We start from the raw sequence: 27,965 nt of genomic DNA, 5'->3' as shown, positions 1-27,965 counted from the left end.
TACACATTACACGTTTATTAGGGGTGTGTGCAACGTTAGCTCGGTGGTTTCGGTATGCAGCCTTCTATCTGCACCTCTGCCGGCCAGCCAGAGTATCTGTTCCTTGTGCTATCAGAGTGGTTGATCTGTGTGAAGAAAAGAGAAGAATTTTATTTAGCCACTAATCTTTTCAACAAATATTTAACGTGTCAGTTACTAGCAAAGTCATATAAAGAGAATCATTTCCTAGAACGGGATTTGCTCTAACCTACTCTGGATACTTGATTTTTTCCCCTCAATGTGCTTCTTAATAATATTTGAACCAGGTGTTAATGAAGTTATAGAACTTTCTGCAATGAGGCCATGTTCTAGCATCCATGCTGTCCAGCAGAGTAGCCATCTGCCACGTCGCATTCATGAGTACTTAAAATGTGGCTAGTGAGACTGATGAACCTGATTTTAAATTCTATTTAATTTAAATAAAGGTAAATATAAAGGCAAATTTGGCTAGAAGCCGCCATACTGGACAGCATAGCTCAAAGGTTTAATTTTCAATTCTCTGGGTTTAGGGGAGTATTTTTTTGAGGGAAACTGTCGCGGCCCTTACTCAGCAAATGTGTGTTCATACTGACTGGGCTTTAACCCTTCATATCTTCGATGTTTGCACAGTAACAGAGCACCTTAGCCTGATACAAAAGAGGGATAATTTGCATTGTTATGGAACTGTGGAATTCTAGTTTTATATTCCTTTCTATGTAACAGCTTTACGAAGAGGTAATTCACATACTATAAAATTAATCCATTTAAGCATAGGATTCAATGGTTTTTAGTATTCACAGAGATACGCCACCATCACTACAACCAACTTTCAAACATTCTAGTCCCCTGAACAAGCAGGGGCACACCTGTCAGTGGTCACTCCACTGTCCACAGCTCTAGGCAGCCACTCATCTACTTTGTCTCTCCAGATTTTGTCTTTCTGTAAATTTCATACAGACAGAATCATACCAATATTTGTTTTTTGTGTGTTGGTTTTTCTTCACTTAGCATATTTTGAGGGTTCACCTATGTTGTAGCATAGATCGGCATGTCGTCTCTTTATACGGTTGCATGATAGTCCCGTGAATGGGTACACCATATTTTATTATACATTTTTAATCTGTTAATTAGACATGTGGGTTGTTTTCCCTTTTTTTGGCTATTGTGGGTAATACTGCTATGAACATTCACTTACCAGTGTTTGGATGAACATATGTTTTCATTCTATCGGCTAAATATTGATACGTAGGATTACTGGGTTATCTGGTAACTGTATGTCTAACTTTTTGAGGAATTACCAGAATGTTACCCAAAAGCAGTTGTATATCACATGTCCTCCAGCAGTGTATGAGGGTTCTAATTTCTCCACATCCTTGTCCATACTTCTTAGTAGGTCTTTGGTATTACAGTCATCCTAGTGAGTCACTGGGTTTTATTTGCATTTTCCTAATGGCTAGCGAGGAGCATCTTTTCATGGGCTTATCGGCCATCTATCTGTCTTTGAAGAATGGCCCAGTCAGATCCTTTGACTATTTTAAAATTGGGTTGTCATTTTATTATTGAGTTGTAAGAGTTCTTTATATATGTTGGATACATGTCCTTCATTTGCATATATGTTCTCCCATTCTGTGGGTTACCTTTTCAGTTTCTGGATAGTATTTGTGCTTTCTTCTGTCCTCTGTGCTTTTGCTATTCTATCAGAGAAACTGTGTCTAACCCAGGGTCACAAAGACTTATGCCTATGTTTTCTTCTGAGAGTTCAGTAGTTCTAGTTTTTACCTTTAGTTATTTGATCCACTTTAACTGAATTTTTGTATATGGTGTGAGGTTGGGATCCCAATTCATTCTTCAGCATATGGATATCCAGTCGTCTGGCTATTCACTGGTTGAGAACATGACCCATTCCTCAAAGGCCCCGCATGGGAAAGCTCTGTCATGTGTGGAGGAGAGCCAAGTGGAGGGGTAGCGGCTTCGCCGGCGTGTGGGGCATTGCAGCATGGAAATCAGAGTAGGAGTGGACTGGCTGGGCTGCTAAGAGAAGGGTTCCAGACTGGTCTGGTTCCAGACTGCCAGGGACTAAGACGGAGACCGCGGGAGGTGATGTTAAAGATGATCCCGGGCTGAGTACACCGAGTGGGCCAGGCTGACCACCCACAGTTCAGGGCGAAGACAAGGAGGCTCAGGCACGTGACATCACAGTCCTCCGGTCACCAAGCTCAGGGCGAGAATGTCTAGGTCTGGATTCAGGCTGTGCTGCTTCAGGCTTCTATCTCCTTTATGTCTAAGTCTGTAGGTCTCAGATTCCTCCTCCTTTAGAACACTGGATCAGCCTCTAACGCTTTATTTTTACTTTATTATTTTTTAGACACTGTTTATTTTCCATCAATCTTACTTCTATCGCGTTGCCTCTGTGGAGGAGCAGCTTGGGGCCACTCAGTGGTTGCTCCTACCCCTTCCATGGCCTGAGCAGCGGGAGCAGCCAACCAGCCTTCCGCACCCGACTGAGTCTTCGGGAGGGAAGTGCTGACCAGGCCCAGCGCACACTTGCTTGTCCTTGATGAGCCTGCACCTTCAAGTTCAGCCGTCAGTCAGGAGCTGGAGCAGTGCGCCCTGAAATCCCTCCTTGGTCACGGCCTTTCCAGCGCTGGCCTGTTCTTCTCTGCAATCTTGTCAGCATCTCTGTGAAGTAAGACACGACCGCCCGCGGGCGCACCCAGGAAACGGTGCCACGCATGCGCAGAACTTCCCAGGCCAGCGTCCTCCACTTCGGACCCCCTGAGGGAGCTCCACTGTTGCTGCAAGGAATGGCGATGTCCACGGTGTGCAGGGGAGAGTCTGTGCTCCACAGAGCGATGGAGGGCAGGTTAGTGCAAGACGCCTCTGTGACGGGCTGGTGGTCAGCCCTGCGATCAGTTACCACCCAAGTCTGGGCTCCTGGAAGGTTTCCTGGAGGGCTCCAGGAGGGAGGTGACCGGCAACAGCCCACTGCAGCCCAGTGCCCTGGCTGGGGATTCACGGAGGTTAGGATGCTGATGTCAGCCGGGTTTTCAATGGCACAGCGACGCGAGCTGCCAGCAGAAGCTTCTCTCAGGTGTTCCTCGGGCTCATGATGTGGATGCCCTCGCTTTTCTTCTGGGGGTGTGCTGCAAGAAACTCAAGGCCTTCCTCCTCTTTCACTTGCAGGATGCCTGGGGCTCTGGACATGGGGACAGTTTCCCTTTAAGCTGGGACAGGAACGTGGAACAACTTTGTATTGACCCCTCCCTGGGTAGTGTGAAACAAAGCAAGTCTCTTACATTTTAAAATTCAGTTCGATGGGTAAGTGGGGCTGGTGAAGGCTTCTGAACGTGCGGGTGACCTGCGGGCTGTGCCTGGGAAGCTGGCTCTGGGAGCCAAGAGGGGCAGGGTGGGGATAGTGGCTGGGGACCAGCCAGGGCTGGGAAGGCCCGCCCCACACAGCCAAACACCACCCCTGGGAAGTCCAGCAGGAAGTCTGCACACCCCAAACAGGAAGGCATACTGATTCCCCAGTAGTGCTCGACTCGCTCTCTGGGTGAGACGCCCCTGAGGCCCTGCCCCGGCTCAGGCCTCAGTCAGCATCTGAGCAAAGCCCCTTTCGTGTCCCTAAGCCACGGCTCTAACAGCTCCCACCAGCACGGCCCACAGCACTCAGGTCTCATCCTCCTACTCTTGGAACGACCGAGACCAACACACACGTACAGGCGAGACAGGCCTTTTCCTGAAATTCCCGTAGCGCCCCTGCTCCGAGACGCCGGTCTTCTAAGCCCAGGGCAGCGTTCGGACGCCCACTCTGCCCTTGATTTCTCCCCTTTCAGAAGCTCACTCTCCTCAGAGAGAAGATAAGGAAGCGAGGGCCATTGCTACTTTGCGATTCAAATCAATTTTATTTTAAACATCTTAGCGGAACATCGACAGGGAAGCTGGCTGTTGAGACGTTAGAGCTGCTCCTCACTCTAGGCTTTTCCGATAGCGAGGACCCCCTGGGGCCCCAGAGGCATGGCAGGGAGGGCAGCACTTTCCTCGGGGCCTGGCCTGCGCTCTGGCTGCCTCCCGACCCACGGCTGGCGGGGAGAGGCCCCCAGGGAGGTGGGAGCGCGGAGGAAGGAGAGCACACGGGGTAACGCAACTGGGGGGGGGGGGGCAGAAGGGGATGTTAGGGGGAAGCCGGGAGGGGCACAGGGGATTGGGACCTCTATCAGGACAATGGGTCCAACCCTTCCCGTGCATCAGAATCACCCGCCAGGCCCCACCCTGCGATTGCAGCTCGGGTGGCCTGCAAAGTCGCTCTGGATTCCAGGACTCTACACTATTCTCATGTACTCTTCAGGTGTGGTAGGTGTAGGCGTGGTCTTTATTCCTTTCTCCTGAGAGAGGATTCTGAGGCACAGAGAGGCTGAGTAACTTTCCCAAGACCACACAGCTGAGCGGAAGAAGCCGGGAGATCCTTAAAGGGCCAGACTGCTGCTGATCATACAAGGGCCGAGGAGAGGCATGCTGTCTTAATCGGCGGGGTCAGCCTGACAAAGGCCACGGGTCTGCGGGGTGCATCTCCCCGTCAGAGCCGCCGGGCCCTGAGGAGCTACCTAGATTTCAACCCATTGCCCAGAGCAGCAGACAGGCCCATGGAGGTCAAGCGGTTTGCATGGGATCACTCGTGGCCCCTGGCAAATCTGACACAGGACGCCAAGCCCCGGCCCCTGGCTGTGCCTGACTTAGCGCACTATGCCATGTGGTCCAGACGGTGCTACCACACAGAGCCCGGGGCATGTCTCTCACTGGGACATGTGTCTGAGGTCCTGCCGGTACACTGGGTGGTGTCCAGACCCAGTCACTAGTACCAAGAAGTCCACGCTAGAGCACCGAGTAGACGCTCCCGACACGTCCTGCACGACTGGCTCGGTCCACGAAAGCACGCGAGAGTCACAAGGGGAAACGTGCTTTTGTCGACGCGTGTTAAACAAGCCTGATTTCGGAGCCTCCAGAGTGCTGCGTCCGGGGGGCTTCAGAGGGGCTGCGGGGCGCCCCTGGGAGCCGGCGATGAGTCACCTGCTCGCGCGGCCACACTGACCTCCCACCTCCCCCGGCCCCCTTCCCCTGCGAGGGGATCCTGCCAACAAGGAGAGGCCCAGCCGCGGTCTGCCTCCGTCTGTCTCCCTTCCCAGACCCACAGCCACAGCACACGGTGCTAGGAGGGGACCAGGACCAAGACCAGGGGTCCCAGCCTGAAGTCAGAAGCAGCCACTCGCCCGGGCTGAGGGCGCCCAGCCTCTGTCTCCTCCGAGTTTCTGGCTCCAGGAGAGGAAGCCTTTCCCTGGGAAGAGTCGGTGACTTCGCTCCATGGTCATGCGACTGCTCCTTCCTCTCCTGGGAGCTGTCTTGTCTCCCAAAGAGCTGTGTCTCCCAAAGGGGCCATGTGACCGTCCCCAGAGGCGCCGGCTGGGGACTCTGACGTTCACCAGTGCTCAGTTGCAATTTTCACAGGCGACCAAATTAATTCGTTACAACTTGATTCTCTTGCTCTTTCTACTCTTCCATAAAGGGGACACGATGGGGGCTTAAAAGCAAGCCGGCTTGAGCCATGGCAGCGCCGCGAGCTGGGTTTATCCCGTGTCTTCGGAACCTGCACACACAGGCCGGGTGAGCCCATCACCCGGCGCCGTCACCGGTCTCCAAACACAGGCAAGGGCCCAAGAGGCTTGCCCCAGCCCATGCTGGCTGACCCATGACAGAAGGCGGGACCCACAGCCCATGAGGAACTGTCTATTTTTAAAGAGATTTGGGAAGCGTGAGCTTCAGTCGAGTGCCTTTTCCTGATGTAACGGGCAAGGTCTACAACCCTCATATGATGGACTATTTTACTTACAACGACGGATCAGGCCCCTACCGCCATTCGCCCGGGACTCAGGAATGCAGAGTCCCAGGCACATTCCCACGAGCGAACCCAGGGTTCAAACCCAGGCAGCCGGCTCCGCGTGGCCCCGTGTGGCACGCACTTCGTGCAGGAATGTCCTGGGGACCAGGAGCCATCACCGACCCACAACCTTAGAAATTACAGGGTGTCCTACACTAACCACTTGTGGGAAGCGACATTTAAAAGCACTCACATTTTCTCTCTGAATTTCTGCAGGAAGCTCGAAGCCTTTTGCTGTGAGAAACACCCAGCTGGACCTGAACCGGATGCTCCTGATTTGTTTACTTCCAAGGGCTTCTATGACCTTCTTGGCGTCCTCCTTCAGCCTGGGGGGAGAGAGGAAAGGCGTGTGAATGTCCCCGTGGGGACCTCGGTGTGTCACACCGCCGTTGTCCTAGCAAAGAGGCTTCGAGAGCAACCCACCTCCTCCTGGGGCGTCCAGCGGGAGGGCGTCAAATTTCTAGTTAAACATACGGCCACATCAGGGGCTCTTTGAGCCTCAGGTTTGGGCACAGAGCTTTAATTCTTAATTCTCAGAAGCCCTGTGTCTTGGGATCCAATCACACTTTCCGTTCAGCCAGTGTCGGTTTTGGTCTTGGCTGCCCCTCCTGTTCACTCACCACAAAAGGAGGCAGAAGTTGGCGAAAGGTGAAAGAACAGGTCAAAACAGTCCCTTTCGTTTTCAGAAAGGTCGGTATCACCAAAGAAAGAAAACCCTAAAACAACGCCACCATTGTCAGAGCAGGCGACTTAGAGTAAGCGAAGGGAGGAGGCAGAAAGGGAAAGAAAAAAATGGGCTGAGATGTTCCCGAGTTAAATCGGAATTTTTCCAAGCGTGTATCAGATAGCTTCTGTCTGATGAGATGCCCCATTAAAAATAGGATCCGAGGCCAAATAAATTTGGGGAATGCCTTGTTCAGGAGCCAGACTTACAGGGTACAGAAGTACTCTGGGGTTCGTGGAAGGCTCATGGAAGTTTGGCAGTGAACACACCAGTGTTTACTCAGAAGAGCAAGCTTCCGAGCTACACGGGGGCCAGACCAACTTCCTCCCACAGGAAGGGGTGTGTGTGCGTGTGTTTCCTTTTCAATCAGTTGCTATTCATATAGAGAATTCTTTCCCGATTTCCTTTCCTATTTCTGTAAGTCCCACCCTGAGTGTAGCTTTTCTGTCCAAATCCGGGTCCGTGGCGGTTCTTTCTTGCTCCCGAGAATATTCCTTAGCGTCTAGGACTGAACACAGTCCACTTTGTGATGGGCTCCCCTTCCTTTTCCTTAAGAAAGCCCCTTGCTCCAGCCGGCTTCCCCTGTCCCTGCCACAGGGGAGAGTCCGTCCACGCTCACCTGCTTGCACCGTCGTCCTGGGTCACCATGAAGAGCAGGGACTTGGGAGGTGCACTCTGAATGAAGGTCACCATCGGTCCAGAGTTATCTGTCAGGTCAATGCAAATCTGCTTTAGGTCCCTGTTGCTTGCTCCCCCAGACGCTGTGCCTCCTCTGGGCTTAGCTGCTGTGTCCTCTGAATCTTCTAATTCCTGGAGCTCGTCTCCACTAGTGAGTGGATGGCCGCTGGGCTCCAGGCTGGGACCCACAGAGGCGAGGGACACGAGCACATCGTGAGGATCCTATGACTCTAACCGGAGGCCAGCGACAACCACTGCAGAGGGGTCCCAGGACACCAACTTGCAGAAGGGGGCCAGAAATCAGACTTGCAGACCAGACTGAGTGTGGCAAGTCTTTGCTGAGGGACGTATCTGGGCCTCACAGCAACAACAGGAAGCTGATCTCAAGCCCCATTATTTCCCACTGGGCGGTGCTCACCTTAATTACAGAGTAAAAATGCACAGTTCCTGTAAGTGTGTCCAGACATTTCTTATTACTCTGTTCTCTTTATAAAGCCTTGTTTTTAATAATTCTTACTGTTTGATAAAAATAAAAGGGGCTGCCATAACCTGACTGACCTCTGCACTCAAGCCCAGTGCCCAGACTGGAGGCCACGGAAGGAGAACGTGCGCCGCTTGTTCCAGGACGTGTGCGCGGAGTGCAGGGGCGCACCACAAACAGGACGGGAATAATGATGTCCAGGCCTGGAGGCTGATTCCATTGTTTTATATACGTTTGATTTAAAAAATGTTTTCTCTTATTATCTGATGAAGCAACAAAAATAAAAGGCCCAGGACAAGTGTGACCCGAGAAGACATGTTCTAGCTAATGCCTTCAAACTTGATCATATGAACTCAATTAAGAGACAAGAGGGCTTCTGTCAGACTGTTCTAGAATACTCCTACGAGCTTCTGGCACCTTGTTTTAGTAGACAACTAAGAATGTTTGACACTTTGATTTGTGTCTTTTTATCTTCATGCTTCTAATTCGTTTTCATAGGAAAAGAGTTTTCTTACCACCTTCAAACATATCAAAATACCGTGATGCTATCGCTTTCCCAGTCACATCTGAAAATAAAAGAAATGGTTTTTAAAAAGAACATTCAGTGGACTCAGGGCCCATCTGTGGCACCATGGTGCTCAAAACAGCACTCCTTGGCCTGGTCAGCAGTTCTAGAACGGTCCTCCTGCCGACTGCCAGCTAGGTGGACCTTCTGCTCTGTCCTGCTGCCCTGCCTCTCCCACAGGAACCCCAGAGCACCCACCTCAGCCCCCTCTGCTTCGGACTTTAGGTTTTCCAATGGGATTCTCAGAGCAGGTGTTTTTGTTTCGGTTCCCACAGCCCCGTGGTCAGGGGACCATGCACCCCACGTGCTCTCAGTCACAGCACACAAAGCCCTTTCCCAAAACCTCTGACAGGTCTCCTGGTAAAGGGCCTCTGGTGGCAGCTGTGACAGGATGTCTTTCCCAGGCCTAAGAATAGGCCAAGACTTGCTCCCCTGAGGCCCTAATTGGCCTTTTCTCACAGAGGTGGAAACCGGCTTCTAGCCTCACCCGCTGCAGGGTGGAATCCAAGAGCGACTCCAGAATGATCTGTGCCCTCACAGCCTGCTTAACTTGACCCCTGCCTTCTGCTGGTCCTTTACTGTTTTCTTAAAGGCCTATTAGACTATTTTAAAAAACAAACTTTGTGTTTAGTAATCTCTACACCCAACGTGGGGATCAAACACATGACCCTGAGTTCAAGAGTCACACATTCTTCTGAGCCAGCCAGGAGCCCCTGACTTTTTTCTTTTTTTTTCCAGGAACCACAAATAACCTGTAAAGTGAGGTATTATAAAAATAATCAAAGAATTTTAAAATGCATTAAAATAGAATCCCAGACTAGATCATTTGCAAAAATCATTGAAAACCCAAGGTATCTTTGAAAATCCAACCGTGGAAACTTTAGGGAAGTTTAAAAGAAAACATTTAATAACTCACAATTGACAATGGCAATATTTATTCCTCTTCCAATATTTCTAGTCTTTTCTCCCATGAGCCTGAAATGTAAATAAGAGTCAGTCAAAGAATCCCTGTCTTACTAAGCAATGAGTAGGGCTCCCTGTTCCATAAGCCCTTCTCTTGGCAGAACGCTGGTCCCTATCACTGGCACTTGCCATTTCCTCGAAGAGATGCACGGGCCTTGGCTCAGATCCCTTGAAAGTCACCCTCATCCTTGCTCCACACATACCCACCCCCAAGCTTCTACAGAATCAGTCCCTTGGGGAACACGGAAGCTGCTCTTACTCCTACAATCTAGACAAATGGCCAGAGACAGGAAAATCTAGGATTTGTTGAGCACAGGCTCTTTACAAATATTTTCTCACACTCTTCCACCACCTCCTAAGCATTCATTTTCCATCTTACAGGAAGTCATAAGAGGTCGATCAGTTGGGCATGGATCTCACCCAAGTCTGCTCCCCATGTATACACTCTCTTTCCCCATACTGACAGAGGCCTGGTTGGACTCTTGGTGATCCTTTCATCAAGCCACAAAATGGAAGACAGTTTACCTCCTCAAATAAATACTTCCTATTATTTCACTTAATTTTCACTTTTAAGTTGGAGAATAGGGCCAACTTCAAATGAATTGTGACCTAAAACCAGTAAGAAGACTGACTTTCCTGGAGGTGGTATTTATTATTAAAGATTCTAGAATTTTGTGTGTGTTTGCCCCTTCTGTCAAGTTTTTTTTTTTTAAGATTTCATTTATTTAGTTAAGAAAGAGAGGGAGCATGAGAGGGGAGAAAGTCAGAAGGAGAAGCAGACTCCCTGCTAAGCAGGGAGCCTGATGTGGGGCTTGGTCCCAGGACTCTGAAATCATGACCTGAGCTGAAGGCAGACACTCAACTGACTAAGCCCCTCAGGTGCCTGACACCCCCATCAGGTTTTAGAGTCAGGGTTTTGCTAGTGTCACAAAAAGAATTTGAAAGTTTTCCTCCTTTTCCCATGCTTCAGAATAGTGGTTACAGCACTGTCATTTTCTATCTGCTCTTAACACATTTATCTAAACTCCCCTGGGGGCTTTCTAGTATGAGTCCTTTTTGGAAGAGTAGCTTTTTGACAACTTTAGAGAATATTCTATAATATTTTGAAAAAGAAAAAGAAAGTTCCATTTATGATAATGGAAAGTGGGGGTGATCTGAACCTAACTTCTCATAGAGAAAAATTTAAAAATGGGATTTAAAGAGTACCTACTAGACTGTATTGGAGACTTCACAAGGAAATAAAGAGCACTGAAGCCAGGATGTGGGGGAATACTGAGTTTCAAGGGGGTGAGCCCAGCAAATGAAGTTATTTTGCCTCAGGAGCATTTGCTAACTAATTCCAGAAAAAGTATCAAAGGAGATGAGTAGCACTTTTGAGAACCATGTGAGGTGAGGCTTGGGGGATAAAAGTTGGAAGACCAGGCCCACCAAAGGGAAGGCCATGTTAAATCTTCCAATCTATTGGGTTGGGGTAAAAAATGGTTGAATCTCAAAAATAAGAATGAACCAGAAATAGATCAGAGCTGAATAACAGCAGCCAGATTTTAAGTCAACCAGGTGGGTCCCCCTAAATCTCAGTCTTTAACATTTATTCAGACCATTCTATTCTGCTAATGATTCTAAGTCCCTGGTTTATACCAAGCAAAAACCCTCAAAAAAGAAGAGACCAGCTAATACCTCATTTATCCAAAATATTTCAAAGTAACTATACTTAAAATACTAATGAAGACAGTAAGTAAAAGCAAAACATTTCAAACTGGCTAGAAGCTCTAAATGAAGCTCTAAATCTAAATTAATGTGACAAGCACAGTTGGTAGTCAGTGGAGGGTATTCACAGCAGATCAGGCACAGAAGAAGATCTGTAAACTGAGCCACAGCTCAGAGGAAAACAGGTCTGTCTACAACGAAAGATACAAAGATGGAGAATACAAAACAGACTGAAAGCTACTGAGAACATAGTAATAAGATCTGACATATGTTTGTAGGGGTCTCAGGTGCTCAGGAGAAGGTAAGTGGGGCAGAAGAGAAAATGGCAGAGAATTTGTTCAATGTGATGAAGAACTCTGATTTGTATGTATTTAAGAAGCCCAATGAGCCCCAAAGAAAATAAAGCAGTAACAACAGAAACAGGGTACAGATGCTGAAAGACAGTCGGAGAGGGGGGAAAAAGGCCATTACTTTCATCATATCAGCAATTCAATTGTTCACTGACTCTCAAGACAAACAATGGAAGCCAGAAGACAATGGAACGGTCTCTGTCTGGGCTGAAACACTACCTGGGAAAATCTTACAGCAAGGATGATGAGATAAAGGTGTTTCAGAGAAAAGTAAATTGAGAATTCACCACCAGCAGACCATACAGAAACTTTTGTTCTGTCTTTTGCTGTAATAAACCTTATCTGTAAGTATTAGCTGTTCCTGAGTCTTATAAGTTCCTCTAGGAGATCACAGAAGTTGAGGGTATCTGTGCAATTCCCCCCCCCCAGAACAATACCCAGTTGAAATACATGCACATATGCACAAACAGACGTTTGTGTGATTATATTACACATTTGATGCATGGGTGGACGTATCTCAGCTTTATTTCTTTTTTAAATTTTTTAAAGATTTATTTATTTATTTGAAAAACAGAGATCACAGGTCGGCAGAGAGGCAGACACAGAAAGGGGGTGGGGAAGAAGGTGCCCTGCTGAGCAGAGAAGCCGATGCGGGGCTTGATCCCAGGACCCTGAGATCATGATCTGAGCCAAAGGCAGGGGCTTTAACCCACTAAGCCACCCAGGTGCCCCTCCCCCCTTACGGTATTCTTTTATAACGAGTTGGAAAATGTGTTGCTCTGAATTTTGTGAGCTATTCTGGCAAATAACCAAACCCAAAGAGGGGTGCATGGGAACTCTGGTTTACAGGCAATTGGTCAGAAGTATAATGACAATCTGGGACTTGTGATTGGTATGTGAAATTGGCAGGGGTGTGGTGGTGGAAAGTCTTGTGAAACTAAAGCCCTTAACCTGCGGAGTCTGAGGCCATCTTCAAGTAGGTATATCAGAATCAAGTTGAACTGTAGATCCAACCACCAGCTGGTACTGCAGATAACTGCTTGAAGTGGGGGAAAACGACCACACGTTTGATGACCAGAGTACAATGCACTCGGAGTACTGGGGGGAACATAAAGGAAATCAGTAGTTTAAGGAAAGTAGTAGAAAACTACTGTTTTCCTTTGTGCACCCCCAAATAATGTGGCTCACTCAAGAAGAAACAGATAACTTGAGTACCTCTGTACTTATTGAAGAACATGAGATTTGTAGTTAAAAATATTCTCACAAAGAAAATTCTAGGCCAGAAGTCTTCACTGGGAAATTGCACCAAATCCTTAAATAAATAATACTAATTCTTTACCAACTGTCTCAGAGTATTGCAGTGAATACTCACCACCACATTCCACCTTGATATCAAAACCAGAGAAAAAATAACAAGAAAACCACAGACAAATATCCCTCAAGAACACAGATATAAAAATTCTTAGTAAAATTTTAACAAACTGAATCTAACAACATATTAAAAGGATAGGATATTACAAGCAAGTGGGATTTATCAGAAAAGGCAAGGTTGGTTTAATGTTCAAAAAAGTAATTCACTATATTAGCAGACTAAGAAAGACAAACCATATAATCCCCTCAAGAGATACAGAAAAAACATCTGACAAAATCCAATATCTATCACTGATTAAAAACTCTCAGAAACCTTGAAATAGAAAGACTCCTACAAAAAAAATCCCTAATTAACATCATACTTAATGATGAATAGTGGAATACTTTCTCTCCAAGACAAGGAAAAAGGCAATTATGTCTACTCTCATCATTTCCATTCAGCATTGTAACAGAGGTTCTCTCCAGTGCATTCAGGCAAGAAAAAGAAAACAAAGGCATGCAGATTAGAAAGTGGTAAAACTGCCTTTTATTGGGGCTGGGTTGGGGATAGTTAGCTGACATTACCATCTATGTAGAAAATCCAATGTTAAAAAAAAAACTGTTAGAACTAATAAGTGAGCTTAGCAAAGTTGTGGGATATAAGATCATTATACAAAAATCAATTCTATTTCTATATACAAGCAATGAACAGTTGTAAATTAAAAATTTTTAAAAATATACTACAGCATCAAAAATGAAATACTTAGAGATAAAAATAGTAAAAGAGCTGCAAGATATGTACACTGAATACCATAAAAACATCTCTGAATCAAGTTAAAGAAAATTTAAGTAAATGGAGAACAACAATGTTTGCTGAGTAAAAGATTAAATATTGCTACAATGTCAGTTTTACCCAAATTGATCTAGAGTTCCAATGCAATTCCAATAAAAAACCAACAGGATTTTGCATAGAAATTTATAAGCTGACTCTACAATTCATATAAATATGGGAAGAATCTAGGATAGAGAAAATGATTTTGAAAAAGGAAAACAAAACTGAAGAAATTATGTTATTAAACTTTAAGAATTACTGTAAATTTACATTTATCAAAACATTGTATATAGTGAAAAGACAGACAGATAAATGGAAGAGACTGGAGAATCCAGAATTAGATACACACATATATAGTCACATGATTTTGCCAATGGTGCAAAGGAAAATCAGTAGAGTAAGACAGTATTCTGAATAAATTGTGCTAGAACAATTGGATACCAACATTAAAAAAATGATTTCAATCCATATTTTATACCATACATAAAAATTAACCCCAAATGGCTACCTCACAGTGTATGAAATGAAAAATCTAAAACCATCAAATTTCTGAAAGAAAAAATAGAAGAAAATTTCTGTGACCTTGAGTTAGGCAAAAAGATCTAAGATATGAGACAAAAAGTATGATCCTAAAATTAAAAAAAAAAAAAAACTGGTAAATTGGACCTCATTAAAGTTAAAATATTTCTGCTCTTTGTTAAACACAGTTAAGAGAAGAAAAAGGTAAGCCACAAACTGGGAGAAAATATGTGCAAATCATGTATTTGATGAAGGACTTGTATACAGCATATATAAAGAAATCTCAATAGTAATAAGAAAAAAAAAATGAAAACTTGACCACAAACTTAAATAGATACTTCACCAAATAAGATACACACATGGCAAATAAACACACAGGAAGAGATATGCACAATCATTAGTTATTAGAAAATTGCAAACTAAACCTCAGATACCATTACATCCCTATTAGGACGCCCAAGATTAGAAAAATGACCATACAAGTATTGGTGAGTATGATGGTGGACCAACTTTCATACACTGATGGGAACCTAACAGCCTCAACCATTTGCTTTCATCCCATTCTCTTCTAGTTTGCATGGTTTCTGAAAAAAAGCCCAATATAACTCTTCTCTTTCTTCCTTTATAGGTAAGTGGGGTTTTTTGTTTTTGTTTTGTTTTGTTTTGGTTTGTTTGCTTCTGGCTTCTTACAAGATTTTCTCTTTGCCTTTGGTCTTCTGTAGTTTGAATATAACATACTTGGGTGTAGATGTTTTCGTATTCATCTTACTTAGTATCATCGAGTTCCCTGGATCTGTGGTTCCGTGTCTGTCAATAATTTTAGAAAATTTCCAGCACAACACTACTTCAAATATTTCTGTTCCTTCCTCTCTCCCTTCTTATGGTTCCCTATTACACATTATGCCTTCTGTACTTGTCTCACTGTTCTTGGATATTCTGTTCTGTTTTTGTTTTTTCCTTCAGTCATTTTTGTCTTCTTTTCCTCCTCCACTCTGGGAAATCCCTTTGACATAACCTCAAGCTCATTGATCCTTTCCTTGGTTGTATCTCTTCTACTGATGAACCCATCAAAGGTGTTTTCCATTTCTGTTACAGTCTTTTCAATTTCCACTATTTCCTTTTGATTCTTCCTGGGGTTTTTTTATCTCTCTGCTTGCATTACTCATATGTTCCTTTATTCCACCCACCTTTTCTATTGGAGCATAATAATCACCATTGTTTCAAGTTCCTGATCTACTAATTGCAAAATCTCTGCCATATTTGAGTTAACTTCTAATACTTGCCCTATCTCATCAATCTGTGTTGTTTGCCTTTAGTATGCCTTGCTATTTTTGTTAAAAGCCAGACATTTGTATGTCAGTTAAAAGGAACAGAGATAAATAGAACTTTATTCTGAAATCTTTATGTTCATCTGGCTAGGAGTGAGCTGTGTTTGTTATATGCTGTGGCTGTAGGTGTCAAAGACTAAAACTTTTCCCCTATGTCTTGGGTATCCCAAGAGACTCTTTTTATCTTTTTTTTTTTTTTTTTTTTTTTTTTTTTTTTTTGGATACAGAGAGAGAGATCACAAGTAGGCAGAGAGGCAGGCAGAGAGAGAGAGAGGAGGAACCACGCTCCTTGCTGAGCAGAGAGCCTGATGTGGGGCTCGATCCCAGGGCCTTGGGATCATGACCTGAGCTGAAGGCAAAGGCTTAACCCACTGAGCCACCCAGGTGCCCCTCTTTTTATCTTTTATTTATTTATTTTTTGAGACTCCTTTTTGGGGTTTAGCCTTGTGGTTCTTTTGTGCTGTAACCCCCTGTTATTTTAAAGGAGCTTATTTATGTGGTGGTAAGTTGTGGGGAAGGGGAAATGTTCTACAGTCCTAAGATTGGGTCTCAGTCTTTTGGTGAGTCTGTGTCACTAGGCGGTGGCCTTCACAGGTGGCCATATTTTTTTTTTTCTTTCACTCCTTAGGTGATCCAGAAAGGTGAGAAAGAATGATGCTGGGTATTTTCCTCCAACAGGGCAGTTAGTACCTGGTAAAACTCACATTGGTTAGACTCTGGCAAAACAATTTCCCTTGAAGGTAGACCATTGTTAAGGAGAAGAGAGAACACTGTGGGTATATTTCAGAATAGCTACTCTCCCTTCCCCCTGACAAAAGCATGAGGGGATTTTTCTTTGATCTTTACTCTGAGCCAGGTGGGCTTCCTGGCAGAAAAACCAGGAGAGTGTAGGGGCTTCTCTAGGAGTTTTAATCTCTCAAAACAGTCCAAATTCAGTCTCCAGCAACTAGTCAATTGCCCCTGCAGGATCCCTGTCTGACACTGGCTCTAGCTGAGGTGTGATGCTGTGAATTCACCTGTCTCTCCCATTTTCAGGGCATTGGGTTGCCCCATGACCTCAGTTCCGTATGCATGTGTTTCTTGTCTGGAGCATCATTGGGAGTTGATGTACTATGATCTAAGAGTTGTTCTCCTTCACTGGTGACCTTCAGACCACTTCCTATTATGTGAGATACATTTGTTCTCTGTGGTACCATCATACTTGGATTGCTTTCTAGTTTTGTTGCTTTTTTTAAATTTAAAATTTTTGCTTTCACTATGAAGTTTGTTTTTTTTTCTTTGTTATAGATCTTATATTAACTAGAGCACAAGCATATTTAAAAATACCATTTAAGTAAGTGAAAAGATAAAATATGGAGAAGAGTTTTTACAACACACAAAAAAGCCTAATTACTTTAATATATAAAGAATCTTGTACATAGACAAAGAAAGGCCAAGGAAAGAGGTGAAAATGGACAAGAGGTATAAACAGAGTTTACAGAAAATAAATACAAAGGCTCTTAGCATAAAAGGTCCTCAATTCACTCTTAACAATAACAATGAAGTTAAAAATCTGACCTGAGACTTCTGTTTTCATCTCTCAGAATTCCAGAGATCCAAGTGTCTGTCAGTGTGCTGTGCTGGACAGACTATGGGGAAACAGTCATTCTTGCTGTGTTAATCTGAGTCCTCCGAGGGACAAATGTCAGAACCGGATAGAACACACAAGAATTTGTATAGGGAAATGCCTACTAGAGGAGGTGGGGAAGGGGCTGGGTTAAGCACGGAGAGCTGTCAGACCACAGTACAAGTCTGACCCTGAGCAAAGGATGGGGACCAAGCCCAGCTGGACGTGCTTCAGGTTGCCATGCAGTCTCAGGAGGGCTTGGCAAGGCCACAGGAGCATCTGGAACCCATGCTGGCCAGCAGGAGAGCTTGGATCTTTCAGGAACAGGCCTGCCTGGGGTCCCTCTGTGCCTACACAGATTCTCTCCTTCACCAGACTCGCCCTGGAGTCGCCTGAGCTCCTTCTTTAATGAGGCCTGACTTTTGGACTTCTGTGTTTACTTCTGCAGTGTCCAGTTTCAGAAGATTCCTGGCAACTCAGTTTCTCCAGATCCCCCTCCCTCTGATGGCCAATCACCCTCCTTACCCGATTGGGGCCCCACCCAGGTGATGTCTGATCACCCTATCTTCAGCAAAACAGAGGAGGAGTCTAGGAAATTGGAAGGTGCTGTATCCTAGAAAGCGGAGCTCCAACTCCAGAGAGGGCTACTAGGTCATCCCAGGACAGCAGTGGATAGGAATGCTGGGAAACAGCTGCCTGGTGCCCTAAGAGCAAGCTGGTGGACCCGAGTGGGTCAGAAGGCTCCAGAAGATGAACCTGATGAGTATCTGGTGTGAGATCAGATTTATTTTCACTAGAGGAATGCTTAGGGTTGACACTGATGTAAGTACATGGAAAGCCAAGCAAGCAACAACGAACAAAAAGACAAGGGTCCACAACAGTCACACACACAACATGCTTCAGCTACGGAGGACCTTCGCTTAGCCAGGCTAAAAAAAAAAGCCACCTAACCTGGAGGACACCCTTTGGGTGTGTCTGCAGACCACACGCTCACGGTCTCGACTGAAATGCTGACTCTGCCCTTCAAAGGGAAGCTTTCCCCATGTCCGTGTGACTTCAGGTAAGAGCAGGTAACGGATGCAGGTCTCTGGGAACAATGACAGTGAAAGATCGCACTTACTCCGGCTTCCCACACGGAGCTGTGACTCCTGTCTGGACTTCCTGGCCATTGTCCTCCCCCGTTCCTCCCTCAATGGCACATTCAGATCCAGTAAAGCCCTTCGGATTTCTGTCTGGCGGCCTTACTTTTATGCAGTCGCTGGGTTGTGATCAAACTACAATGGCGCAGGCCGGACAATAACCGAGTCAGGACCACGGCGTGGGGGACGACAGGAGAGCCGATGGCCAAGGACTGCTCAGCCGCGCGGCAGCCGGTCCCCGGATCACGCCTGGCGCGGGGGACCAAGAGGCGTGGGCATGAGCTGCTGTGTGGGGATGTGAAGGAAGGCCGTGGAGGTGGCTGCCCCCGGGGAGGGCTGGTCCTACAAAGGAAACCAGCAGCAGGAGCCTGCTTGTCTTTCTACATAAACACATCTTTTCTTTAGAAGATGATGAGTCGCCACGACCCAGCACTTCCTTGTTCGGGGAGTTCATGACAACGGAACGCCACGCGGAGCCAGGCGAGAGGCTCCCCTTGGGTCTCTGTCTATGTTCCCTCCTCTGTTCTTTTTTACCTGCTTTTTTTTGAGGCCACCCCACTTTAGGCCACACTGCATTCTGAAGACCACCTGGGACACTGTTTGAAAGCAGGCAAGCGGCACTCGCCCCCCCGCCCCCGTGTTCGTACGTTAGCTGTTCCATTAGACAGCCTGACTCATGTCAGTCTACGCAGTACCTACATGGACGCCAGGGCGGAATCTGGGCCTGGCCGCTAACTAGCTGGGTGACGAGGGGCGAGTTACTGAATCTGCCTGTGAAGCCGTCTCCTTTTCTGCACTGTGACCGGGGTGGGGGGCAGGGATGACAGATGGCCCAGCTCCCGGAAGTCCCACCCAGCTGGTGTCTCTGTGTCTGGTCTACACTAGGGAAGCGTGGTGCTCTTGCTCTGAAGGATCAAGAGAAGGCTTCGGGCACTGTGGAGGTTCTGGGGTCTGACTCGGAACAACTCCCCTCCTGGTGACACGATTTGAGATGAGCGTCCGGTCCCCGTCCCACGGCCGCCGCCCACTCCCAGGCCCCCCACTTCTTTCTCAGGGGACCCGGCTCATTTTCAAGCCACATCCCGCCTTGTTCCATCCACAGACCTCACTGGCAATCCCATTCGCCGGCCTGCCATGAGCTGGGGAACCCTGCACCGTGAGGCAAGCCCCCGGAGCACGAGGGCCACGTTTCTCATTGTAGCTGGCTCACGGGGTGCCCCACCCGGGGGTGCGTGTGGAGAAACGTCTGTGGAGAAACTCCGTGGCTGAGTGAAGGAAGCCTTTGGCAAGCGATGGACCCGCAGAGGGGAGCCAGGCTTCCCGTCTCCTCCCACTAGGGACTGGGGATGTGCTGAGGCCACGCAAGGAGGGGAAGCCGAGCCCAAGGCGGCTCCTGTGCCAGTGTGCCACATGCCCTTTAGGAGGACAAGGCCAGCGCAGAGACCAACGAAGTAAGAGTGGCAGAGAAGGGCGGGCGGCGAGGGGGAATTGGGGCACAGACACGCACGGAGGGAAGACCATGGCAGCACACAGGGAGAACAGGGCCTTTCACAAGCTCACAGCCCTCAGAGGGAACCAACCCCACCCAACCCTGCCCTTGGGCGGCTCGCCTCCAGGCCAGGAGAATACATGTCTGTTGTTTCAGCATCCGGTCTGTGGCGACTGGTGACTGCCCAAGCCGGTGCAAACACTAGGCCATGCCCGTTCCAGGTGGCGGGATTTACTTAGGCTATCGTGGGTCAGGCAGTCGCTCAGACCCGGAGCAAGGAGCGGCGGGCGGCAAAGAGAAACAGCGCCCGCTTTCATCTCAGCAGTGAGGCTCGTAAAGTAAAATGCGAGCAAAACCGCGTCTGATGAATTTTGTTGTTTCTGTGACTGGGAAGGACCTGCCACCCGTTCAAAGAGAAGCACAACATATTTGTTGCGCCTGCAGTCAAAGGCAAGTTCCAGCCGTGGCGGGCTGCCCGTCGCCCCGCAGGGAAGGCGGGGCGCGCTCCGTCCCACAGCGGGCTCCGAGCCGGTGCCCAGGACCAGGGCCGTGCCCTTCCCTCCTGAGCGCAGATGTGGTGCCTGGCCAGCCCCGCGGAAGGGGAGGAATCGAGGGGGACCGCTCTGGTTTCTTCTTCAACACGCGCACTTACAGCTCATCTTCGAAGCAGATTTTGGCAAACTTGTTCTTGCCGCCCCCGCTGAGCAGGCGATACGCGTAGCTGTCCAAGGGGCACGGGGTCCAGTGATCGCATTTCTGCCTTTTAGGGGCTGGGGCTGCAGCAAACAAGACGGTAGGAGTCAGCGCCCGCAACAGTTTATCAGACGAGCCCACTGCCCGGCCGGCAACGGCGGCCCTTCCCCGGGGCTTGGCGCTGGCCAGACCCCGGTGCAGGGGAGAAGGGGTCACCAGCGTCTCATCGGCGCGTCAGAAATTCCCCTAAACAGACGGGAGACTTCGTCGGCGTTTGTCTTCCGATGACAAACCCGTGAAAGGGAGAGGACGTGGGGCGGGGTCACAGCTTCCGAAGGGGCGGGCGCCTCCCGGACGGTCCCCCCACGCAATGTGTGTTGTTTTGTTTTTAAAGATTTTATTTATTTATTTGACAGACAGAGATCACAAGCAGGCAGAGAGGCCGGCAGAGAGAGAGGGGGAAGCAGGCTCCCTGCTGAGCAGAGAGCCCGATGCGGGGCTCGATCCCAGGACCCTGAGATCATGATCTGAGCTGAAGGCAGCGGTTTAACCCACTGAGCCACCCAGGCGCCCCACAATGTGAGTTTTGTACCCCAATGAAAGAGAGCTCGTTGGGTCTGAGAGGGCTGGCGAACTAGGAAACAGCCAGACATGGAACAGTCCTCCGGCTTGTGTATTTACACTCCCTGAAACACGCACGCGCATGCACACACACGTACACACAGGCCCGGACCCCCACTCTGGCTATCCTGAACCCCCTTCCTTTCCCTTGAGCCTGAGGCACTGGGCTCCGCTGCCGGGGGTGCTATGAGGTCAGTGCTGACAGGCCAGGGAGAGGGCTCCCTCCCCAGCACCCCCACTGTCGGGAGCCAGTACAGGAGGCCTACTGTAAGAGCCCTAAGGGACTGAATATGATTGCCTGCTCATTTAGGTCCACTCTCGCGGGAGGTGCATGAGCACTGTGGTGATTGGGTAACACTGCCTGTATAAAAACGCATGCGCCGAGGGTAAAGGGGAAGAAAGAAAAAAGCGATTAAAGAAGTATCGCCCCTACGGGAGTCTCCGAGTTGTTCTTGCAGGCCGAGAGCGACAGGTGGTGCCGAAACCCGGGATTCTCATCGTGAGAGACGCACGGAGTCGGCGACGATCAGGTAAAGAGTGCACCTATTTCTGTCTAGTGACAGGGAAAGTTCCTCAAGTCGAGGACGAGCGTAGGAAGCTTTCCGGGATGGGAAACGAGATGGCTGCAAAGTTCCTAGGATAAGGACGAGAGTAAAGCTTTCCGGGATGGGAAACGAGATGGCTGCATATAAAATGCTGGGGCCGCTAACTGACATTCTTAAAGCAAATGGGACCCCTTTGAAAAATAAGAAGGCTCGCTTATTTCTAAAAGAAATGGGTCAAACCGCTCCGTGGTTCTTAGAGGAGGGATTGCTTAATATTCCCCAATGGGAATATCTAGGGGAGGACCTCAGGCGCGACCCGCGCACTGCGCCGGGAACTCTCGCTGTTTGGTCCTTAGTGAAGGTCTGCTTACAATCCTCCCGCGAACCCATACGCAAGGCGGTTCTACAGGGAGGAGAGATCTTAGAACAGGTAAAAGAGGAGTCTTGCAAAGGATCCTGGAGAGATTCCAGTTCTGAAAGTGAAAGCTCAGAAGAAACCTCAGACGAGGAAAACGCCCGTCCGGGTGATAAGAGAAGTGACGGGAGGGGGTCCCTCCGATGATCAGAGAGTGGAAGAAATGAAAAGAGAGCTTGCAAAAAAGGAGGAGGAACTAAAGAAGGCCATGGCGCAGCTCAAAATGCAGGGGGAAGTTATGGCGCAGCTGAGATTAAAAGCGGAAGAAGGAGCTATGGCGCAGTTCCAAACAGAGACGGAAGTGGTAGATAACTTAGATCCTGTGCCCACGCGCCCAGCCCCAACAGCGCCACCTTACGAGGGGCCTCCTCCGTATAAACCTTGCTGCGCCAAGGCCTGCTATTGTGCAAGCTGCACCGCACAGAATTGGAGAGAAGTATTAGGGCCAGAAAAAGGGTTTTTCCCCGTCATGGAAGATCAACATCAGCAAAGATATCATCAGCCCCTAGATTTTGAACTCGTAAAGCAGCTGAAGGAAGCAGTTATGTCCTATGGGCCTCAGGCTGCTTTTACGGTTTCTTTGGTTGAAACGCTAGGTAGCCTTTACCTCACTCCTGAAGACTGGAGTAACTTGGCTAGAGCAGTTTTATCTGGTGGGCAATATTTAGAATGGAAGATTCAGAATCAGGACAATTGCCAGGACACGGCGCGAAGAAATGCAGCAGCAGGTAACCCACAGTGGAACCTAGACATGTTAACAGGTGAGGGACAATATTTTGGGTCACAGGCACAAAGTAATTATCCGCCAGGGGTATATCACAAAATAGCAACCGCAGCTTTGAGGGCATGGAAGACGTTAAGGGGTGCTGGAGATTTGCAAGGACAGTTATCCAAAGTGCTACAAGGGCCGAATGAGCGCTATGCAGATTTTGTGGACAGGTTGATACAAACAGCTGGTAGGATGTTTGGGGACGTAGACCAGGCTATGCCCCTAGTTAAACAATTGGCTTTTGAAAATGCCAATAAATGGTGCCGAGAAGCCATTAGACCCTGGAAAGCGAAAGACTTGTCAGCGTATATCAAGGTCTGCAGGGATATCACAGGACCTCTAGTTCAGGGCCAGGTCATGGCTGCTGCTTTTGCACAAGCGTTGCAAGGTGCAAATGGGGCTAGGACCAAAGGGTGTTTCTTATGTGGGCAAGAAGGTCATATGAAAAAGGACTGCCCACAGCGCAACAGCCAGGCACGAGGAGGAAGACAGAGTCAACCAGTCCAATTTGTGAAGGTGGAAGAGGCGCATCCAAATAAAGGTTATGGAGGACTGAAACCACAGCTATGCCCCAGATGTAGAAAGGGGAATCACTGGGCTAGCGATTGCCACTCAGTCACTGATATGGACGGAAATCGGCTGCCACCAAATAATTGGGGGAGTTCAAAAAAACGGGAACCAGGGCCTTTCCCCCCGGGGCCCGAACCAAATGTACGGGGCGGTCATGGCGCTGCCGCAGAAGGCGAGACAGATGTTTCCCCCTACGGACCCAGAAGAGCCACCACAGGCTCAGCAGGACTTGACCTGCGTGCCACCACCCGAATGGTCTTAACCCCTGAAATGGGTGTGCAGGCGGTGCCCTCGGATTTCCATGGGGGCCCGCCAGAGGGTACTGTGGGATTACTTCTGGGTAGAAGTTCCACCACTCTTAGAGGTCTCGTTATCCACCCAGGGGTTATTGACCCAGATTTTTCAGGGGAAGTAAAAATTTTAGGTTCCTCTCCAAGAGGCATCACCATTATCAACCCTGGGGATAGGATTGCTCAACTCCTAATCCTGCCCAGCCACCATGACAGATATAAGTCTACAGGAAGGTTGCGAGATGGAGGGCTTGGATCAACAGGAAATGATTTGATGTGTCTGACTATGGATATGAGCAACAGGCCCATGACAGTATTAAAAATAAGAGGAAAACCCTTCTGGGGGCTGTTAGATACAGGGGCAGACAAAAGTATTATAAATTTAGCTGATCGGCCAAAACAATGGCCCCTTGTCAAGGCCAATCAAACATTAAGAGGACTAGGAATTGCTCACAGCCCAGATGTCAGCGCAGCATCTTTAGATTGGGAAGATGATGAGGGTCATAAAGGAGTCTTTCAGCCATATGTTTGTTCTCTCCCTGTAACCCTTTGGGGATGAGATGTGTTAGAGCAAATGAATATAGTATTAACTACTGAGAATCATTATAGTGAAAATGCAAGAAACATGATGAAAGCCATGGGATATGTTCCAGGCCGAGGTCTCGGGCCCAAGGGACAAGGGACCCCTAACCCAACACCCATGGGAGGTCAGGGTTTTCCCCAGCGGCCACTGAGGCAATAAAAATAGATTGGAAGGAAAGTACTCCACAGTGGGTGCCTCAGTGGCCGTTAACTACAGAAAAACTGAGGGCTGCTAGACAATTAGTTAGAGAGCAAGTTGAGGCAGGGCATTTACGTGAATCAAGATCCCCATGGAACACCCCTATATTTGTGGTAAAGAAAAAGTCAGGAAAATGGAGATTATTACATGATCTGAGACAGATAAATGATCAGATGCAAATAATGGGGCCTGTTCAGCTGGGCCTCCCCGTTGTTACTGCCCTGCCCAGAGATTGGCCTTCTATTGTTATAGATATTAAAGATTGCTTTTTCTCTATCCCGATCCATCCGGACGACATGAAGAGGTTTGCTTTTACCTTGCCAGCTGTTAATCATTCCGAGCCTGACCAACGGTATGAATGGACAGTGCTCCCTCAGGGTATGGCTAATAGTCCCACTATGTGTCAGCTCTATGTGGGCAAGGCTCTTTTGCCAGTACGGAATAAGTTCTCAGATGTTTGCTGCTACCATTATATGGATGATATCCTAATCTGTCATAGCAATACATCGGTTCTCACCTCAGCATTCACCTTTCTGCAGCAACAGTTAGCGATGTGGGGGCTAATTGTTGCTTCTGAGAAAATACAAACAGCAAATTTAAAGGACTATCTGGGCCTACAACTCACTGACTCCACAGTAAAGCCTCAAAAGGTTCAAATTCGCAGAGATCATTTAAAGACCTTAAATGATTTCCAAAAACTCCTGGGGGATATCAATTGGATTCGTCCCTATCTGAAACTGACAAATGCAGAATTAAAACCATTATTTGAGGGACGCCTGGGTGGCTCAGTTGGTTAAGCAGCTGCCTTTGGCTCAGGTCATGATCCCAGCATCCTGGGATCGAGTCCCACATCGGGCTCCTTGCTCCGCAAGGAGCCTGCTTCTCCCTCTGACTCTGCCTTCCACTCTGCCTGCCTGTGCTCGCTCTCACTCTCTCTCTCTTACAAATAAATAAATAAAATCTTTAAAAAAAAATAAAAAAATAAAACCATTATTTGATATTTTGCCAGGAGACTCCAAATTGGACTCTCCACGGGCCATCATGCCCGAGGCTATAAAGGCACTACAATTGGTTGAGGAAAGATTGGCTTCAACTACAGCAGATAGGTGCGATCTAGACAAACCAATTTATGCAGTTGTTGTACCATCCCCAGGTTCGCCCACAGGAGTACTATGGCAAGGTGGGCCTCTTTAGTGGGTGTATTTACATAATAGTCTTGCCCGAATCATCACCCCTTATCCCGTTGCTGTGGCAATAACGGCAGGCAAAGTTATCAAGACTGGCATACGAGTTCTCGGGAAGCTACCCGACTCATGCATAGTCCCCTATGACAAGAGCCAGCTATCCACCCTTGTGAACACTATAGATGAGTGGTCCATCCTGGCGACATCCTATCCCATACCATTTGACAATCATTATCCATCACATCCATTGATTGAGTTCTGTAAAGATACACATCTTATCTGGCCAAAAATTTGCAAATCAGAGCCCTTGGCCAATGCCATCACTATATTCACTGATGCCAGTAAGAAAGGAACAGGCGCTTATATGGTTGAGGGAAAAGTCATAACAGCGGTAGTACCAGGTGAATCGGCACAGCAAACAGAACTATTAATCATTATGCTGGTTCTACAAAGGTTTCACAATCAAAACATCAATATATATTCAGATAGTAAGTATGCAGTACTAGCCGTTAGGCAGATAGAGACAGCAATTTTTTCAGCAAGCCAATCACCTATCGCCTCCCTACTAAAAAACCTCCAAGAAACGGTGCTGGCAAGGCCAGCCCCCTTTTATATTGGGCATGTAAGGGCTCATTCTGAGCTACCTGGACCAGTAGCATCTGGAAATAGAATAGCTGATAATAATGCAAGGTTTGAATTCTGTGGAGCAATAGAAGAAGCAAAAGATTATCACAGGAAATGGCATGTGAATTCATTAACGCTAAAAACAAGATTCAATATATCAAAAGCAGAGGCCCGTGACATTGTAAAAAGCTGTGGCAATTGTTGTGTTCATCTTCCGACGCCTTCCTTGGATGTAAACCCTAAAGGCCTTATGCCCAACCATCTTTGGCAAATGGATGTAACTCATGTGCCCTCGTTTGGTCAACAACAATACTTACACCTTACCATCGATACTTGCTCCGGAATCATCATGGCTACCCCTTTAAGGGGTGAAAATGTAAAAAATGTAATGAGCCACTGCCTACGCAGCTTTGCGTGCTGGGGAATACCTAAAAGTCTGAAAACAGATAATGCCCCGGCCTATACCTCAAATACCTTTAAAAATTTTCTAGCATGCTATAATATCCAACACAGCACTGGCATACCATATAATCCCCTAGGTCAAGGAATTGTAGAACGAGCACACCTAACATGGAAAACTACCCTACAAAAAATAAAAAAAGGGGGAATAGGGGAGAGCTACTCAACACCTAATGACCTCACAAACCTTGTAAATTTTATTTTAAATTTTTTAACGCTAGATCAAGATGGTCTCTCTGCAGCAGAGCGACACTGGGGGCAACAAAAGCATACGCAAGCAATGGTAAAACGGAAAGATATACTTACGGGCCTATGGAAAGGCCCAGACCCGGTGCTTCGATGGCACCGAGGATCTCTTTGTGTTTTCCCACAGGATGCGCCATCACCCATCTGGGTGCCAGAGAGGCTCACGAGATTGGTGGCCATGGAGCCCATGGATCCTGTGGATGATGTCATCTAGTCTCTCTTGTGAACCCCGACAACCTGCCGGTGCTGCTTCGACGACATAAATGAGACTTTGGAATAACAGCAGCCATTATTGCAGCTATCGCAGCATCCGCCGCCGCTGCTACTGCTGCCGCGGTAGTGTTGACAACCTCGGTACAGACAGCAGCTGCGCTCAACAACGTCACAGGAATGGTCGCTGAAGCATTGGCTACACAAGAACAAATTAACGGACATTTGCATGCTGGGATCCTTATTGTAAATCAAAGGGTTGATCTTGTACAGGAACAACTTGATATCCTAGAGTCAATTGTGTCGATAGGATGCATACATAATATGGCCGGACTTTGTATCACCCCTATAGCTCATAACAACTTATCCTTAGCAGCTAACCTCTCTAGACAGTTAGGAAATATGCTTAATGGTACCTGGACCCATCAATTTCAAAATTTAACTAGGCAATTACGAGCTCAAATTATATCCATAAATTCTACCAAAGTAACTATTGCACCTGTTAGTGAGTGGAAAAAAATGTTACAGCAATCTGTTTTGTTCCTCAAACAGTGGGCCGGACTTGGTGCCATGGCTGTTCTCTTAATCACAGCTAACGTACTAATGTTACGTTGGGTGTGTGGCCGTGTCCGTCACAATCAACGACAATAACACCTCATGGTTCAAGCCATGATGGCTCTTGAAGCTGGTACCTCCCCCCAGATAGGGCTAAGCATGCTAGATCGGTAGTCAAAGACGGGTAAGACTGATCCCACACCATAGCAACCTAAGACAGGGGCTCTTCGACCAGGGAGAGTACCCGATGACGGGTAAGCATGTGTGCTGAGGATTGGCAACCTAAGACAGGCACGATCTCAGCCATTATAAATAAATAAAA

The 27,965-nt window shown here is 47.5% G+C and overlaps 1 protein-coding gene across 1 annotated transcript in view; it reads right to left on the bottom strand.

Moving 5' to 3' along the window:
* FAM3B (FAM3 metabolism regulating signaling molecule B) overlaps positions 1-27,965 on the bottom strand; it is a 36,547-nt gene continuing 8,582 nt past the window's right edge. Inside the window, exons 3-8 of the mRNA XM_059392378.1 lie at positions 20,334-20,457; positions 9,315-9,373; positions 8,349-8,399; positions 7,294-7,381; positions 6,144-6,276; positions 1-125 (exon numbers count right to left, since the gene is read on the bottom strand). Of these exons, the coding sequence (XP_059248361.1) occupies positions 36-125; positions 6,144-6,276; positions 7,294-7,381; positions 8,349-8,399; positions 9,315-9,373; positions 20,334-20,457 (545 nt within the window). The 3' untranslated portion in view covers positions 1-35. The remainder of the gene's footprint in view (positions 126-6,143; positions 6,277-7,293; positions 7,382-8,348; positions 8,400-9,314; positions 9,374-20,333; positions 20,458-27,965) is intronic.

Source organism: Mustela nigripes, chromosome 2 (assembly GCF_022355385.1).
Source record: "Mustela nigripes isolate SB6536 chromosome 2, MUSNIG.SB6536, whole genome shotgun sequence".
Lineage (NCBI taxonomy): Eukaryota > Metazoa > Chordata > Mammalia > Carnivora > Mustelidae > Mustela > Mustela nigripes.
The sequence above is the reverse complement of the archived record's forward strand: the minus strand, read 5'-3'. Positions and strand labels throughout refer to the sequence as shown.